The 19276-nt window shown below is 45.1% G+C and overlaps 1 protein-coding gene across 27 annotated transcripts in view; it reads left to right on the top strand.

The window, feature by feature from the left end:
• Nucleotides 1-19276, top strand: part of DLG2 (discs large MAGUK scaffold protein 2) — a 921944-nt gene that overhangs the window by 363381 nt on the left and 539287 nt on the right. For 2 of the 27 annotated variants that reach the window (XM_082219061.1, XM_082219058.1), the window contains exon 1: nt 16330-17252. The exons of 23 other annotated variants lie outside the window; for them this stretch is intronic. In XM_082219061.1, coding sequence (XP_082075187.1) covers nt 17151-17252 — 102 coding nt within the window. In that variant the 5' untranslated portion in view covers nt 16330-17150. Of the gene's footprint in view, nt 1-16329; nt 17253-19276 lie in introns of those variants that run through there. 2 more of the 27 variants (XM_082219055.1, XM_082219067.1) reach the window with 2 other exon arrangements.

The following is a 19276-nucleotide window of genomic DNA, read 5'->3' as shown; positions in this document are numbered from 1 at the left end:
GAGCCAGTGTGGTGTAGTGGTTAAGAGTGCTAGACTCGTAATCTGGTGAACCAGGTTCGCTTCCCCGCTCCTCCACATGCAGCTGCTGGGTGATCTTGTGCTAGTCACACTTCTGTGAACTCTCTCAGCCCCACTCACCTCACAGAGTGTTTGGGAGGAAAGGAGAATGGGAGGAAAGGAGAATGTTAGCCGCTTTGAGACTCCTTCGGGTAGTGATAAAGCAGGATATCAAATCCAAACTCTTCAAACTCTTCTTAAAGGCTTTAGCCCCCCCCTCTCAACTGGTACCATGGTTAAAGCTGCACTGTTATGACCACATGCCATTGCCCTCTAGTAGTTCTCCAAATGGCTCAGTCAGAGACCAGGCTGATTGATACCTTAGTTTTCTACAAGGGGGTGGCCTACAACTCCCATGATCTCTAGCTAGCAGGACCAGTGGTTCCAGGGATGCTGGGAATTGTAGTCTCAAAACATCTGGAGGTTGAGGAAGCCTGCTGTAGAAGGTCGTCTAGAGACAGAAGCTTAAAAGGCCTCTGTGTGCTCCCAACCTTTGCCCAAAGCAAGTTGTCTGTGGTCCTGCAACCTTTGAAGAGACTTCCCTCTTTCTTTGTAGGACCCGACAATGGGCCAGAACATGATACCTGTAAATGTTGCTGTATCAGCGCATTGTGTCATGGGTCCATGGGGAGGATAGCAGCTGCCAGTGGTGTATAAATTGAAAGAAAGAAAGAAAGAAAGAAAGAAAGAAAGAAAGAAAGAGACCTTCCTCTAGGAAGACAGATGCAAAAAATCTCATTCAACTTTTCTGCAATCTCCTTATTCTCCTCTAGCACACCTTTGACTCTTTTGTCATCCAAGGGTCCAAATGCCTCCCTAGTTGCTGCTAGAGTATATGTAACTGGGACCAGGTTATGCCTGTCCAGGGAAATCCACAGCTGGCCAACCAGCCGTAGGTGGAAATAGGCACTCCCAGCCATTGAAGTCACCTTTGCTTCCAGAGATACAGAGGGCTCTAGAAGTACCAAACAAGCTGTGCTCCATACAGAGGAAGGCAACTCCTTCTAGAGCTGAACGTCCTTTGAAATCCTGGACCTGAGAACCACTCACCCACCATACCTCCATTGGGCGTTGACTGGATATTGACAACACCTCACTACAAATCCCCTGGAGACTTCTCCCAATTGCCCAGACAAATTGCCCAGACCAGTTTTGGGGATGGAGGTGAAAGGGCTATTGAATAACAGCAGTGCTTTGGGAAGGCGGATGAATTTTACTTTTTGTGGTGGGTTCAGATTAGTGCTGGGGACGCGGGTGGTGCTGTGGGTTAAACCACAGAGGCTAGGACTTGCTGATCAGAAGGTCGGTGGTTCAGATCCCCGCGACGGTGAGAGCTCCTGTTACTCGGTCCCTGCTCCTGCCAACCTAGCAGTTCGAAAGCACATCAAAGTGCAAGTAGATAAATAGGTACCGCTCCAGCAGGAAGGTAAATGGCATTTCCATGCGCTGCTCTGGTTCACCAGAAGTGGCTTAGTCAGGCTGGCCACATGACCCGGAAGCTGTACATCGGCTCCCTTGGCCAATAAAGTGAGATGAGCACCGCAACCCCAGAGTCAGCCACGACTAGACCTAATAGTCAGGGGTCCCTTTACAGATTGTTGTTGTTTAATCATTTAGTCATGTCCGACTCTTCGTGACCCCATGGACCAGAGCACGCCAGGTACTCCTGTCTTCCACTGCCTCCCGCAGTTTGGTCAAACTTATGCTGGTAGCTTCGAGAACACTGTCCAACCATCTCGTCCTCTGTCGTCCCCTTCTCCTTGTGCCCTCCATCTTTTCTAACAACCTTTACAGATTAGTGCTAGTCTATACATCAGGGCATACTGTCACTACAGAAGTCCCCCCCCCCCGATCTTTTTTTTAAAGAGTTCCTGTTGAAGCAGTGGCAGAGCTGGACTGAACAATCTGTTAGTGACCCAGTGGGAATTACCAATGCAGGGAGCCACATTTTTCCTTCCTAACAATGCCTGTGGGAATCACACTGTGCCAGGATGTAGCATAGTTCCCTCTGGGATGTTACAGGAGACAAGGCAGAGGAGCTGCTCATTGCAATTTCATCTTCACTCCCAGTAGTTGCAAAGTTTTTCATCATCATCATCATTTATTATTATCATTATTAAATTTTGAACCTCCATCTGTAGATCTCAGGGCAGTTCACAACATAAAAATACAAGACCAAAAAAAAGCCAATAACCACTCTTCCCACCCCATGTCTTATGTTTTCTTTGTGTTCCCCAAAAGAAACAGAATTAATTTCCATGAAAGTGGTCCCTGGTTCTGTTGGGGACTCAAAATGGGTGTGCTTCCATACCCCAGTGATAGTTTTCTAGCAGAACGTTGCTTTGAACTGGCTTTTTCTTTAGTCATAATTATTTTCCGTAGCATTTTGGGTTGAGTTCTTTTCTCAGCCTACAATTTCACATTCAGTCATGCTTGTATAGAGACAAAGGAAGAATACCTGGGTTTGGGATTTCACTTTTTTCAAATTTAGGATAGCTTAGCCCTTGGCTATTACCTGGTCCACATCAACAATGCTTGACAACTTTGCTCCTGACTTTTTTAAATAAAGAAATTAGGCTACAATCAAAATCACATTTGCACTAGGCTGAGTGTACGTGTGTAGATTAGGTGGTAGTTTTTGGCCATTGAATTATTGATTTAATGGATTGATTCATTATATTTTGATGTACCTTTTCATTCATGAATGCCAGAGTGGCTCACAAACAATAAGTAGCAGTAACATGATAGAACATCACAAATGCAGCATAAATCATATACAGTGGTACCTCAGGTTACATACGCTTCAGATTACATATGCTTCAGGTTACAGACTCTGCTAACCCAGAAATAGTACCTCTGGTTAAGAACTTTGCTTCAGGATGAGAACAGAAATCGTGCTCCGGCAGCGCGGCAGCAGCGGGAGGCCCCATTAGCTAAAGTGGTCTTCAGGTTAAGAACAGTTTCAGGTTAAGAACGGACCTCTGGAACGAATTAAGTACTTAACCTGAGGTACCACTGTAGAATAATTAACAAATCGTCAGTGAAGCAATTACAATGTATCTTCTTCTTCTTTGGCTTCTTACTCATAGCCGAGTAAGATCATCTTCCATAAATATGGTTTTAATAGTGAGTCTGTAAGTGACTATGGATGCCAATTCTGGATCCACATGTCCTTCCACAGTGGGGACATTGGTTTCTGGGCGGGAGTTAATCATGGTGAGGGTTTGCCAAATGTGCCTTCCTCTTAGCGCGTTTCTCCCTTTCATCCTGAGTTCGAGTGTCTTCAAAGCCCATTACACCTTTGATAAAGGCTGTTCTCCAATTGGAGCGCTCACAGGCCAGTGCAGTGGTGCCCCGCAAGACGAATGCCTCGCAAGATGAAAAACCCGCTAGATGAAAGGGTTTTTCGATGCGCTTCGCAAGGCGAATTTCCCTATGGGCTTGCTTCTTGCGATTTTTTTCGCTCCCCCCTTTTTCTAAGCCGCTAAGCCGCTAATAGCCTTTTAGCCGCTAAGCCTTTAATAGCCGCTAAACCGCTAATAGCGCTAATCCGCTAAGCCGCTAATAGGGTTGCTTCGCAAGACGAAAAAACCGCTAGACGAAGAGACTCGCGGAATGGATTAATTTCATCTTGCGAGGCACCACTGTGTTTCCCAGTTGTTGGTGTTCATACTACTTTTTTAAAGATTTGCCTTGAGAGAGTTTTTGAACCTCTTTTGTTGACCACCAGCATTATGCTTACCATTTTTAAGTTCAGAATAGAGTAGTTGCTTTGGAAGACGATAATCAGGCATCCGCACAACATGACCAGTCCAACGAAGTTGATGTTGAAGAATCATTGCTTTGACACTGGTGATTTTTGCTTCTTCCAGTACACTGGCATCAGTTCGCCTGTCTTCCCAAGTGATGTGTAACATTTTTCAGAGACACCGTTGATGAAAACTTTCAAGTAGTTAGAGATGGCGTTTATAAGCAGTCCATGTATCCGAAGCATACAGCAAGGTAACAACTAAAAAATATGCTAAGCATCACAATTAAAGCATAAGTTATATTATATGATTAACAAATCAATACCACATTTATAATCTATGAAACAATATTAACATTAACAAAATATCAACAACAACAACAACAACAACAATAATAATAATAATAATAATAATAATTTATATGCTGCCCATCTGGCTGTGTTTCCCCAGCCATTTTGGGTGGTTCCCAACATAATAATAATAATAATAATAATAATAATAATAATAATAATAATAATTAATAAAGCAATAAATCACCAAACATTTAAAACTTCCCTAAACAGGGCTACCTTCAGATGTCTTCTAAATTTAGATAAACCAAGCACTGTTAAGTTTATACATATACTCTCCACACCCGCATGACCCATAATCTTTCACTCTGTTCAGCTCATTAAAATACATAGACACATGATGTCTATGGCAGCAACTTCCTTCTGAAGGTTCTTTCATAGGCGCCGACTCCATGGGGCCTGAGGGGGCTCGAGCCCCCTCAAAAAAATTTTTTGGGGGGCTCAGCCCCCCCAATAATCTCGGGCGCCCTTCCAGCAGAGCGCCGCCGCCGCCCCCGCCTCCTCCCCACCTGCTCCCTCGCCAGCCAGCCAGCCAGCCGCGCGCCCTAGTCGGAGAGCCCCGGCCGTCCCCCGCGAGATTAGGGAATCCCCGGGGGCGGGGGCTCCTGCCTTGCTGCTTCGCAGCACCACCGCCACTGCCAAGGCACTGCCGGGGGGAATTTCCTTCCTCCTGGCGGTTTCAGCGGTTTAGGGCCGGAGCGGAGGGGGCTCGCCCTCTCTTCTCCGGCTAGCCCCACGTTTCCCGCATATCAGCTGTTCCGGAGCTGATTAATAGGCGCAGCACGCTCTCCCCTATTCGCTCACGAGGGGGCGGCGCCACTTTATTTGCATATTCATGAGCTTATTTGCATATTCATGAGCTTATTTACATTTCACGAGCTTTCCCGGGGCCCCCCAATATTTTTTATAAGTCTGCGTCCCTGGGTTCTTTAGGCTAGAAGTATGGCAGCATAGATGAAACCAACCAGCCTCTGATGGCAGACAGAGTCTCTCACCCTTCACAGATCTCCCTCTTGTCCTTGCATGCCATTTTTGGCCACCCTATCGTGTGCTGCCTCCAACTACAACCTACGCAGAGTAGACCTATTGGAATTCTATTAACTTCACTGGGTCTGTTTTGAGTAGGACTAGCACTGGCTACAACCACAAGTCTCTCCATTTCCTCAGCTCAGTTTGTTGGCTTCCTGGTTGTGCAGGAGAGAGCACCATGATTAATGGTCTTCCGTCAATCTGATTGATGGGCTTTCTGGTTGCAATAGGTAAGAGATCTGAGAAGGTAGTGCTGGAGGAGCTCGCAAACCAAGACTGCCTACTATTATTGTTTCTTAGGCATTTTTATGTGAAGTTGACAGTAGTCTTGGGTGCAAGAAAAGGGCAGACAATTGCGCTGTTGTGGAAATCCTGAACTGTTGGTAACATGGTGTTGACTGCAATGAAACCCTCGCGTCTCTTAGGTTGTAAAACCTCATGTTGTGTTAGCGAGTTGGCCAGCCCGTTGTTTTGAGCAGATTATGATATCTCTTTAATCAGAGTGTGGCAGAAAATCTCTTTTAATACAGCCTTTGCTGAAGAGGCTTTTTAAAGCTTGTGTGTAGCTCTCTAGCATGTACAGCAATAACTGCTAAATAATTGACTTGGGCTCCACTTTCCTAGGAGTAGACATCATTGAACTTACCTGTGAGTAGACCTGTATGGGATTGTGCTCTTTGTCTCACCTTGCCCCTTCGCTGTCACTAAGAAAGATCGTGTTCTTGCTCCAGGTGCGTTCTGAATTCAGTTCTGCATTTATTACCTGGAATGATTGTCTTAAATTTCTGCTGTTGTTTACTTTTATTTTAGGTATACGCAGTTAGCTGGTGTTCCTAAATGGAATATGAGCACACCCCCTCCTCACTGTCTGGAGTTGGGGATTTTTGGTGGAGGAATGCTTTGTCTGTATAAATGCTGTTACCTGCTGCTAACGAGACTTCAAAAGTGCTTTACCTGCATGTTCCAAGCTATACAGCAAGCAAACAACTCGGGCCAGGTGTGAGACGGAGTCAGGCAAATGGTTCCTTCAACTTGATGGTTTTAAAACTTCCTTCCTTCGGAGAAGGGCTACCATCAGCTTTGAGGCTGCCCTGAGTAAGGTGCCCTCCCTACTCACAAGCACCCACAGACTGCTACCATGAGACCCAGGCTAGATCTACGCAGCTATAAAAAAACACTCTGCAAAAAATAAAAATAAAAAAATTGTAAAGCTCACAATTGAAAATACTATGGAGTTGCAATTTCAGCTCTGCAGCTCCATCTGATGTCACAGTGTTGTTGTTGTTTAGTTGTTTAGTCGTGTCCGACTCTTTGTGACCCCCTGGACCAGAGCACGCCAGGCACTCCTGTCTTCCACTGCCTCCTGCAGTTTGGTCAAACTCATGTTCGTAGCTTCGAGAACACTGTCCAACCATCTCGTCCTCTGTCGTCCCCTTCTTCTTGTGCCCTCCATCTTTCCCAACATCAGGGTCTTTTCCAGGGAGTCTTCTCTTCTCATGAGGTGGCCAAAGTATTGGAGCCTCAGCTTCAGGATCTGTCCTTCCAGTGAGCACTCAGGGCTGATTTCCTTAAGAATGGAGAGGTTTGATCTTCTTGCAGTCCATGAGACTCTCAAGAGTCTCCTCCAGCACCATAATTCAAAAGCATCAATTGATTGATGCATCTAGCATAGCATGTTACAATTGCTACAACTGGCAGAAAAATCACCAAGGCCACCAGCAATTTTTAGGTGCCCTGTGGGCAGTGAGGAGTTAGGAAGCCACAGTTCTAGGTAGTTGTTCTCTAGCTAAATATGCCGGCCCATCTATAAAACAACCAGAAAACAAAACTCTTCCTTGGACAGGGGGAAACTGTCCTGTTCCATTGTCAAAGGAGTAATATTGGGATGGCCAAAATGTTGCCCTCCATATGCATCCTTGGGGGTCCGTTACAGCTCCACAATTCTATCCTAGTATGACTCTGTGTTGCTGGTCTATAACTCCCATCATCCCTGATCATTGACCGTGTGGGCAGGAGCTGATGGGAGGTGAAGCCCAACATCATATAGAAGGAAGCATGTTAGCAACCTTTGAAATAATACAGCTGGTACTTATTTTACTCTATCTTTTGAAGAGCTGGTTTAGGCTGAAAGGTCATGTGCATGTGTTTAAGAAAGCGTACCATTTTGAGTAGCGAGTGGCGTGTGACTGGGAAACAAATCAGCATGTCATTTCATCTTGGAACGCATCCAAGGAGATTGAGAAGACAAGAAGCAAATTAACATCTGTGCCTTCCCACCACCTTCCTACTTGGATTGAAAATGTGCAAAGGAGGTTTTTTCGCTTGTCTGTTCGTGGGTTCGCTCAAAATAGAATCTTCCAAAAGAAGCTTGTGAATGGGTTCACTGTAAAGTATACACTTCAGGGGGGAAATAATAATGTGCTTATGAAGAAGAACAAACAGCAATTTTGACTCTGGAGGTAGCATCAGAAATATTGGGGGTGCACGCACACATACCAATATGCTTCCATTTCTCTCTTTGGCACTCTAGAGGAATGTATCCTCTTAAAAAATATTAAATACCACCACCCCCTGTGACACGCTGCTGATCGGTGGGCCAGCAATGCTGTTCTGCTCCCACCTTTAAGGCAACAGTGTGATTCATTTTTTAATGATAGTAGCTGCCAGCTTGTAACTATGGAGTGGATTGTCATGGAAACCGCACTCCTTCATCTAAATTTACACCAGGACTTGTTATGAGCAAGACGGTGCTGACTTGAAAGAGAACCTGTTTTAATATGTAACTTAATAAAGAGGGAATCGTAAGAGTTGGAGTCAGCGGCCTCGGGGGTCGCCCCGTCCAACCTCCTGCCGTTGCAGGAAGCTCATTCCTACAGCACCCAGGGCCAGATTTAGGTTTAATGAGGCCCTAAGCCATGGGTAGGCAAACTAAAGTCTGGGGGCAGGATCCGGCCCAATCACCTTCTAAATCCGGCCTGTGGATGGTCCAGGAATCAGTTTGTTTTTACATGAGTAGAATGTGTCCTTTTATTTAAAATGCTGGGTTTTTATTTAATCTCTGGGTTATTTGTGGGGCATAGGAATTCGTTCACCCCCCCCAAAAAAAAATAGTCCCGCCCCCCACAAGGTCTGAGGGACAGTGGACCGGCCCCCTGCTGAAAAAGTTTGCTGACCCCTGACTTAGCTACTGAAGTTAATGGGGCCCTTTACCAGGTGTCCTTTGTCAACAACAAATTGTCATTGTTTTTTGTGTTGAATATATGCTATATGGTAATTTATGGACCTAATAGTTATCTAAAGCCATTTGCACATGTTGCCATGCAACCCATCCATGCAGAATGTAGGCACCCTATATATAGAAATGATCAAATCAGTGATATTTTAGGGAGCAGGCTAACTGGCGGGGCCCATTACTTACATCATAGGGGCCTACACAACACAAAACACTGTTGATGGATGTAGGTTTTATTTTATTTGTTTTTTATCTTATATTTTGGAAATGTACATCCAGGTTTGTTTCCCCTTTATGTTTTTTTGGGGACCCCCAAGAGAGTGGGGCCCTAAGCTATAGCTTGTTCAGCTTATACATAAATCCGGCACTGACAGCACCCCTGATAAGTTGCCACCCTGAGAGAAGGAGAAAGAGAACGAGTGAAGACGCACTTCACATGCCACACTTTTGAGGTTTTCTAGGAGCAGGGGGCGGGGGAGTCCATCCACAAATATAGCATGTGAATGACACCAATCTATCTCCACTCTTGGAGGCAGCACGGCTCTGCATAGCAGTCGCTTGGAATTAGAGGGCTGTTGAGATCATGCCTGGCTTTTAAGTGCTTCCGATAGGCATCTGCTTGGCTACTGTAAGAACAGGATGCTGGGCTGGACCAGATGGGCTTTTGGTCTGATCCAGAAGAGGTGCTCTTAAGTTCTTGGATGTTTGCGAAACCAGCTAGCCAGGGTGTCTGATCTGTGAGCTACAAGGAGTCCTGGCTGATGAAGTGTCGAGGTGAGTTAGGCAGACATCTGGCTTCAGCAGCAGGGCTAGAGGCCCTGGCACCCCGCTATGCCCAACGAAATCCTAAGCTCTCAGTAAGGCGACGTTCTGCCTTGCCTACATTGCATGCAGCACTGTTTCTCTTCAGCAGCAGTCCAGCTTCCCCCCACAGTTATTCACTGTGGTGAGAATATGGAACTTGCATACTTTGCACAATTAATTAGGTAACTTACACTGTCCTCAAGTTGTTCCACTCCAATAATCTGAATGCAAAATCACAATGCATATTGTTTGCAGACTGAAAACAACCACAGCAACAACCACAATGACTGTGAATACCATTCAAATTCTCTTAGTGTTGGAAGGGATCCCAATGGCCATCTAGTCCAACCCCCTGCAATGCAGGAATCTCAGCTAAAGGATCCATAACACTGTTGAAACTAGGATCCCTTTTGCCTGTTACTTTCTGCATATTTGGGTTTCTGCTAATTGCTATGGTTTTTTACAGAGCCTGCTGGTTTCTTCCTCTTTTAGGCTTTTCTAGGTTTCTATGTGTCTGTCTGTCTGTCTATCTGATGTGTTTTTGATTGATGTCTATAAGATGGTTTTAGTTACCATATGCTCCTCTGCAAGGTGTGTCGGAGCTATAAACATGTTAAAAAATGTTTGATTATTGGGGGATCAGAGCGGGAAGAGGTAGACAACCAGTGTAATAGAAGCAGAAACAGCATTGCCACTTTAGAAGGGATGGGGCTTCCGTTTGCAGGATGCAGAAGTTCCACAGGTACAGACTCCCCTACCAACTACAGATCGAGAAGGGCAGCACCTGTTGGCTGGCATCCTGTTTCAGGGCTTATAAAACTGCACTTCCAAAAAAAAAGGAACAGGCCTAATGCCTTGCAACTTGCTGTCTTAAATTTATGGTGAAACAGAGACAATAAAAGGTTCTGAGTGCCATCTGCTGGGCATATTCAGAACTGGCCACACAAATCAGAAAACTCCTTTTTGCTTTCTTGGTAACTTCTGCATCCAAAAACATTTAAAAGTTATATTATAAACAGAACCAGTATTTCTGCGGAGACTTAGTACTATTAAGCAGTATAAAGGAGTCAGTAATTGCTTTCATGAACTTGCTTCTCGAGGTGCAGTTTTGCAAGAACCTCTTTTCTGTCTGGTCCAGCCCATAGTTCAGTCCAGCATCCTGCTTCTGGCAGAGGTCAGTCAAAAGTTGAAGGTTTTGTTGCTGACTATTAGAGCCCCATAGCAATTGGGGACCAGGAGGTAAAATGACCTCAGATATTTAAGTCCTGTCAAAGACAACTATGGGGTTGCAGCACTCATCCCGTTTTGGGTCGAGGGAACCAGTGTTTATCCACAGCTTTCCGGGTCATGTGGCCAGCAGGACTAAACTGCTTCTAGCGTAACGGGACACCGTGATGGAAACCAGAGCGCACAGAAACGCCGTTTACCTTCCTGCCACAGTGGTACCTATTTATCTACTTGTGCTGGTGTGCTTTTGAACTGCTAGGTTGGCAGGAGCTGGGACAGAGCAATGGGAGCTCATCCTGCCACAGGGATTCGAACCGCCGACCTTCTGATCGGCAAGCCCAAGAGGCTCAGTGGTTTAGACCACAGCGCCACTGGCATCTTTGCAATGCCCTATACAAAAACCTCTTGCAGTGGCCTATCTCAGCCAGCGCCCTTTTCTCACGGTGGCCAACCAGATGCCTGTGGGAAACCCGCAAGTGAGATTTAAGCTCAGGAGCACTTTTTCCACCTTTGGCTTCCAGCAACTGGTATTCAGAAGCTTTGCTCCATCCAAGCATGGAGGGAGGGCATAGCCATTGTGGCTGGTAACACTCCGTAGCCTCATCCTCCACGAATCTGCGCAGTCCTCTATTAAAACCATCAAAGTTGGTGGCCATCTCTGCCTCCTGTGGCAGAGAGTTCCACAGTTTAACTATTCACTGTGTGAAGAAATGCTTTCTTTTATCTGTCCTGAATCTTCCAACGTTTGGTTTCAGTGGCTGTCCCTGAGTTCTAGAGACATGAGAGAGGGAGAGAAACTGTTCTCTATCTCTTTTCTCTATGCTGTGCATATATCTTTTTACAAGTTTTAAACACCCTTTAAAGACATACATCTACCCATGCTCTGATTTAGACACAAGAATATATAGATGTTCCATGCTTTTTCAGCACTGGTCAGTTTTATTGATTTATTTGTGTGGTTCCAATCTGTTTTTATTTAGCTCTATAAAAGCTTCTTTGGGTGTTGTTGTTGTATTTTATGAACTCTCATTGAACCCCCCCCTCTCCCCATTATATCTTAGGCAAACAGCCTTCTTTTTGTATTAAGCAGTATATACATTTTATAAATAAATCAGCCTTCTGTAGGGATATGAAGGGAACAGTCATCACCACCTCTGGTTTCTCACAAGTCTTCCTTTCTTTAGAGTTGTGCAGTTTGTAGCCTTGTAGCACTTGAGGCTGAGGTCTCATATTACATGTCCCCCTACTATTTTTAGTGTGGTTTCAGAACTATTGGAAGGGAAAATATTTTATTTCATTTCAAAACTCCCCCTCCCCCTGGTTGTATGGAAACACATTCACATTTCCACCTATCTGAGAGCCAATGAGCATGTAGAAATTGGTATGTTTGTGTTTTTTTGTTTTTTGGGGGGGCATACTAAAGTCAGAAAGGAATTGCTTTCATTATTACTTATTTATTATCTATTAAATTTGGATACTACTCTATGCCTGCAGATGTCAGCCTGTGCTTTGTATGCAGAAAACCCCAATTTCAGTCCCCAGCATCTCTAGGTAGGGTTAAGAGAGACCTTTGTCTGAATCCCTGGAGAGCATATTGCAAATCAGTGTAGACAAACCCAGTGGTAGAAGGCAGCTCCTTAGCTTCCTCACCCCAGTGGGACTGACTTCTGAACAGATCAGCACAGGACTGTGACTCCTAATCTTATATGAGCCAAGGTGAAAGGGCAGCTTTGTCTCTGGCTCTACTTATCATTGGCTCTGGCTCCACCCAGTACCTTCAGGGGGGGAAATGTTTTTCCACCCCTACCTTAAAGGAGAACCAAAAAGCAGTTCAGAGGCAGTGAGAGCTGGACCATAAAGAAGGCTGATCGCCGAAGAATTGATGCTTTTGAATTATGGTGCTGGAGGAGACTCTTGAGAGTCCCATGGACTGCAAGAAGACCAAACCTATCCATTCTTAATAAAATCAGCCCTGAGTGCTCACTGGAAGGACAGATCCTGAAGCTGAGGCTCCAATACTTTGGCCACCTCATGAGAAGAGAAGACTCCCTGGAAAAGACCCTGATGTTGGGAAAGATGGAGGGCACAAGGAGAAGGGGACAACAGAGGACGAGATGGTTGGACAGTGTTCTCGAAGCTACCAGCATGAGTCTGACCAAACTGCGGGAGGCAGTGGAAGACAGGAGTGCATGGCGTGCTCTGGTCCATGGGGTCAGGAAGAGTCAGACACGACTAAACAACTAAACAACCACAACAATGCCACTGAATACAAGTCACTTTGGTTTAACAATGGGAGAGACAAGCTCCTTTTCTGCCCTCTGGGCTTCCCAGAAGCATGTTTGCGCTACTGTGGGGAAACCCTGATTTGATCCACCGTGAGCTCTCAAGTTCTTACATCAAAATTGCTTACATCACCTGTTGTGAAAAATTGCAGAAATGTCTGAAGCACATTTACCTTGAAGCAAGCCACATTGTTTTAATGAGGCTTACTCTCGGGTAGGGACGCGGGTGGTGCTGTGGGTAAAACCTCAGCACCTAGGTCTTGCGGATCGCATGGTCGGCGGTTCGAATCCCCGCAGCGGGGTGCGCTCCCGTCGTTCGGTCCCAGCGCCTGCCAACCTAGCAGTTCGAAAGCACCCCCGGGTGCAAGTAGATAAATAGGGACTGCTCACCAGCGGGAAGGTAAATGGCGTTTCCGTGGACTGCGCTGGCTCGCCAGATGCAGCTTGTCATGCTGGCCACATGATCCGGAAGTATCTGCGGACAGCGCGGGCTCCCGGCCTCTAGAGTGAGATGAGCGCACAACCCTAGAGTCTGGCAAGACTGGCCCGTATGGGCAGGGGTACCTTTACCTTTTTTTTACTCTCAGGTAACTGGTAATAGGATTGCAGACCTAACCTACTCTCTTAAACAGTGCTTTTTTGGGGGGCAGGGGTACACATACCCCTAAACATTTTGTGACTCTAAGCCTGGCCTCATTGAGAGGCAGTATTTCAATATGAGTAGGGAAATGAGAGTAACTATAAACATTTTTTTTTAAAGAAAAAAACACTCACTGCTCTTAAATAAAATAAAATAAAATAATGGCTACTGCATTTATGAAAGCCATAAGCATTTCAACGGCCCAAACAGTGACATTTTAATAAATGCTGTAATGCATTTTAATAGATGCTGTAATCTTTATTTTAAGTCATTGATACTGTATGGTGTTTCCACTTAAACTCCTCTTGTTCTATAGTAAATCTCTCTCAGTTGTAATCTGCTAATAGAGGTGAAAATTACAACCAAAGTTATTTTTTGCCAGAGATTTTAAAATAATACTGATTTTAGGCATGTGGTAAAACAAAAGACACCTTTGAAAACCAAAAATAAGACAAGGGTCTTGTGGTCTGCCATTAGAAACATGCTGCTCTTACTGCAACCTGTACAACAGACTTTTAAATTGGTGATTTATTATGTGTAACAACGATAAAATGCATAGCATTGGGTATGGCTGGTGTTTGTTTTTTTCTGGCAATATAAGTGGTCTGTTTGTTTAGGGTATTTGCATAGTGCTTAATTACTGAAATCTCTAAATGGTGTGTGTAAAAATTACAACAGCACGCCATGAATAAAAACCAATTAAAGCTAATCATAAAAACAGAAAGCTTCCTTAAAATGCCTGCTGGAAAACTGCTTTTTGTTAGGTACCTGAGGTTCAACAGGGTAGGTAGGCCTGTCTAATCTCTGCTGGGATGGAGTTCCACAGAATCCAGCCCATAATACTGACTGCACAACTCCTGGTGATATTTTTGCATGGCAGGGGGTTGGACTAGATTACTCTCAGGGCCCAACTCTACAGTTCTGTGATTTTGGGGGGGATATGATCTGTACATCTGAGCCTTGAGAGACCACTAGTACAGTCTCCCCCAAACATATCAGTGATTAGGTGGGGATATTCTTGCATTGTAGGGGGTTAGACTAGATTACTCTTGTGGACCCTTCCAACTCTACCGTTCTATGATTCTACATGAAGCATCAGGCATCCCTTAAGCTATCCGGGATTCAAGTGTTAAGGGCCTTGTAAATTCATACCTGAATGGTAATAGTAATAGTAATAGTAATAGTAATAGTAATAGTAATAGTAATTTATTATTTGGTTTATCTCTTTGACATCTGATGGGAGGGTGTTCCACAGGGCGGGCGCCACCACCGAGAAGGCCCTCTGCCTGGTTCCCTGTAGCTTAGCTTCTTGCAGTGAGGGAACTGCCAGAAGGCCCTCAGTGCTGGACCTCAGTGTCTGGGCAAAACGATGGGGGTGGAGACGCTCCTTCAGGTAAACTGGGCCAATATTGATACTGGCTTGTTAACTGGGTATGTTTAGCTTGGGAAAGAGGAGACTGAGAGGAGATTTGAGAGACATCTTCAAATATCTCAAGGGCTGTCACATGGAAGATGGAGCAAGCACCCTGCTTTGGAGGGTAGGACTCAAACCAATAGCTTCAAGTTACAAGAAAGGCTATTCCGACAAAACTTTCTGACAGTAAGAGCTGTTTGACAGTGGAATGGTCTCCCTTAGGAGGTTGTGGACTCTCCTTCTCTGGAGCTTTTTAAGCAGAGGATGGATGGCCATCTCCAATCTCCAATGGATACTTTAGCTGAGATTCCTGCATTGCAGGGGGTTGGACTATATGACCCTGGGGTCCCTTCCAACTCTACAATTCTATAATTCAATGAACATTTGAGCAGCCTGTGGAAGCTTTTAAGCACCATTGCTAAGTGCTGGCGATCACTTGTCCCCACCAACAGTCTAGCTGAAGCATCACGATGACGAAACTACAAGTGATGTGACCCCATACATTTCACATGGGCCTTTCCCCATATCTGTTCAAAGCCCTTCACATGGTTTTAATCAAGCAGGCCTAGTTCAGTCCCATATTGCAACTGGAGGACTGAGGCTGGGAGGTGAATAGATTGTATACGAGGTGAGTTTGGAAGAGGTGAGTTTGTGCCACAGCTGAGTCTCAGAGTCTGCTTCTAGATGACCTGTTAATAGATCACTCATCCTCATTTACAGTGCTACCTCGGGTTGCAGACGCTTCAGGTTATAGACTCCGATAACCCAGAAATAGTACCTCGGGTTAAAAACTTTGCTACAGGATGAGAACAGAAATTGTGTGCCGCTGGGAGGCCCCATTAGCTAAAGTGGTACCTCAGGTTAAGAACAGTTTCAGGTTAAGAACAGACCTCCAGAACGAATTAATTTCTTAACCTGAGGTACCACTGTATTTGCAAAAGGTTTGTGCGGAGGTTAGACAATGGCAGCTGTTTACTAAGTATCCATTCTGATTTGTTCCCAGTGAGGTTTTTTATGACATTACATCAAGCAAACGAGTATCCCACACTCCCTATTGCATTTCCCCAGTACTTTCCTTACAGCAAAAAGTCCGGCTTTGTGAGGAAGTGGCTTTCTTGCAAAAGGGCACCAAAATCAACCTGAATCTGCCAGTATGTGTTTGTATCCCACCTGAAAACAGCAGCTATCAGGAAGCATCCTTTCTGGCTTGGCCCCCTTCCTTACAAATGAACTGCACGTGGTGCTAATATCAATCTATACCCATACAACCACCTACACCCATGCACCTAATCAGCTAAAATGGCTCAAACACCTAAGATGGTTGGCATCCGTCTGTCTCGAGAGATAATGGAGTGTGCCCCCAGAAAGTCAAACCACTGGAGAATCACGGCGCCTGCTGTGGCTGCAGAGATCGGTCTCCTAATGTACCCGAGGCATCATTAACAGAACTGTACCAAACCTTCCAACTGATAAGCTTCCAGAAAAATTTGGTGTATCCTCTTGCAGCTCATTTATTTGCAAACCGGTGTCTGGAGATGTCTGTTTCTCCCCTTGCCCCTCCACGTCTGGTGAAGAAGAGTCTCTGAATTTTACTTGCAACTGTCTGGACCTTTCCACTGTTCCCCTTGTAAATCCAGTACCAGTTTCTTTTGAGCAGAGAGACTCATCTTTCAGACGAAGGAGAGGCTGCTGCTTCCGAGTTCCAGCAGACAAATCCTTCTAATTCTTCTTCTTTTTCCCTCTTCCTGGGAGTTTTTTCTGGTGTTGCTGCCGGGGAGCCAGGGACACATATTTCCTCCTTCTTCTTCTTCCTGGAATCTTTTCTCGGTAACATGCTGAAGGCTTCTGAAGCAAGGTCCCAGTTTTCCCCCTTTCCACAATGACTATGTATTGCAGCAAGCCACTGGCTTTTTACCAAATCGGGAGCTGCAGTATTTTTCTTTCGATGGCATAATTTTCAGCCCACTTGAGCTAGCATGACAATCTTATGTGATTATTACGAGTAGGCGGTATGCATCCTTTTACATGCTAATGCGTTCACACCTGCTATTCCACCTTCATTTCCATTTTCTGTTCGGCGTAGAGGAGGGGTGTGTGATACATTTTTAAAAATTAATTCCCACCCCCCTGGAAGGGGGAAGCCCTGACACTTCATGACTGATGCTGCAGCGTTGATTCATCTACGAGGAAGGGGATGGTTGAATTGGGGGCACAGGTGGCGAGGCGTCTAGGATGCTGCTTCTGACCAGCAGTCAGAAGAGAGGGAGAGAGAAGCTGTTGAGCTGAATGTGTTGCTTTTCCATGTGCGGGCTTAGCTGCTTGTTTTTGTTCCTCCGGCTGGCTGCTTCCACTGCAGCCCTCAAGGAATGTGCCGTATTGTTAACTCTTCTGACAGCGTTACACCAATGATTTGCCACTGCAAAGTTGCCTGCACCAACAACACTTTGTCGTTGATGTTTGGATGCAAGGTAAGATATGCTTGATGCTGCTATGTGCATTTCCTAACTGGGCTATTGGTGAATAGCAGCTACAGACAGGGGTTTTGGTTAATGCCGAGAGAGTTGCTTGTATAGATGTGACCGTGGGAGAGAGGGGTTTATTGCTATCTGTGTAAGTACAGTGTTTTTGCTTTTTTAAAAAATAAAATAAACCTGTATGCAGGGGGTGGCTGGGGGAGATCCTTAGCCCAGAGACCTAGGACTCTATATAGGGTGTGTATCTTTTTTATCTTGGATGTGGCTGCATACTTGATTAAGAAACTGAAGGTTGCTTCATCAGTGCACAGCTATTTCTGTGCACTGAGTTTGACATCGACGCTTGTGTGCCTTAAAAACCCCTGAAGTAGCAGGAATGGACCTACTTGTCTGTCCTGATTAATCGCTGTTGCTTGTAATTAGACCAGAGAAGCCACAGAGTGCAATATTGCATTTTTGGTTATTAAAAATATTTACAATCAAATCAGTGGAATAAGTTCATACAGGATCCCTGCTGCCGCCCCCCCCAAAAAAAAAGTATGCAAAAGATGGAGAGAAAATACTATAATAGGGAATAATTTTGACAGTTTGAACTTAACATGTAGATGTTCTTTCCGGAGGTGGAACACTCTTTCCTAGATAAGGTCAGACTGAGGGTACTGGAAGCAAATCTGCCCTCCTGAGTTTTCTATAAGGGATGAGCCCATGCTGTTAACAAAAAAGAAAGGTGCATTTTAGCATTTTAGGCAGCATTTGGACAAGGTAGATCTCTGCTTTTCATCTCTTAGCACTCACCTGTAACAGAACTTTCACTTATTCATAATGGGGCAGAACCTCTACTTTTCCACAATGGGGCAGAATCCACTTCCATCCCTCATTCATATAGTTGGCTGGGGAGTCATTGTTTACCTGTTCCTTAAAAAAAGCAAGAACAAACCCCATACATTTGAAATACAGCAGTGATGGGGAGTTGGAAAGAATTCAGAGCTGTCAATAGTAGAGTTCATTACAGCTACAGATACATTAATGAGATGGCTGAATAAAGGTGAATTGGTTCTTGACATGGGTAGGCTATGTTTTAATACAAGCAGTGTAGTGACAAAATATCATCTACCAAAGCTTGAAACAGAAATAATACTAAGTGCTAATAACTGTGAATAGTGCGGGGGGAGGGAGGGAGGAGACAATAGCCAAAGAAAACTTTTCAGGTTGAGAGAGACACTTGAGCACATATATAGAATGACACTTTAGCACAGATAGAGCACTACTTCTGAATATTCGTAGCAATACCTCTGAAACCTTTACAACAACCCAGTAAGGTAGGGCACTCGTCTTGTCCCTTGAATGTTAATAGGAGAACATACAAGGGTTGATTAAGCTGCTTGATGAATGTGTGGCTTGAGACTGGTTTGCAAAACTTCACCTCCTTTCTCCCCAACCCTTTTCAAAGAGTGGTCATGTGCAATTATATATGTGACCCAAACTTTTCGTTTACTTAGATCTGTATCTTGCCTTTCCTCTAAGGAGCTCAAGTTAGCAGGTGTGATTTAAACCCCTACTCAGTTTAACTGCAGAACAACACAACGCTTGTCTGGTAGGTTAGGCTGAGAGGTTGTGATTGGCCCAACATAACGCAGTGAGCTACTGTAGGGACTTGAATCCCAAACTTTCTGGCAGTGGTGCCGTGAGGCCAGGACTTTGGGGAGTGCTGTGGCTGAGTGGCAGAGCATCTGCTTTCCATGTTCAATCTCTGGCATGTCTAGGTAACACTCGGAGGGACCCCTGCCTGAAACCCCAGAGAGCCCCTGCCAGTCAGTGTAGACAGTTCTGAACTAGCTGGGCCAATGGTCTGGTATAAAGCAGCTTCCTTTGTTTTTATACATACATTCTGTGCCTTGCATGCAGAAGGTCCCAGATTCATCCCCCAGCATCCTAGGTTAGGGGAAACCCTTGTCTGAAATGCTGCAGAGCTGCTGCCAGCCGTGTATGCAATATTGAGCTCAATGGGCCAATGGTCT

This window comes from Podarcis vaucheri (genome assembly GCF_965113315.1).
Source record: "Podarcis vaucheri genome assembly, chromosome: 4".
In the NCBI taxonomy this organism is placed as follows: Eukaryota; Metazoa; Chordata; class Lepidosauria; order Squamata; family Lacertidae; genus Podarcis; species Podarcis vaucheri.
The sequence above is the reverse complement of the archived record's forward strand: the minus strand, read 5'-3'. Positions and strand labels throughout refer to the sequence as shown.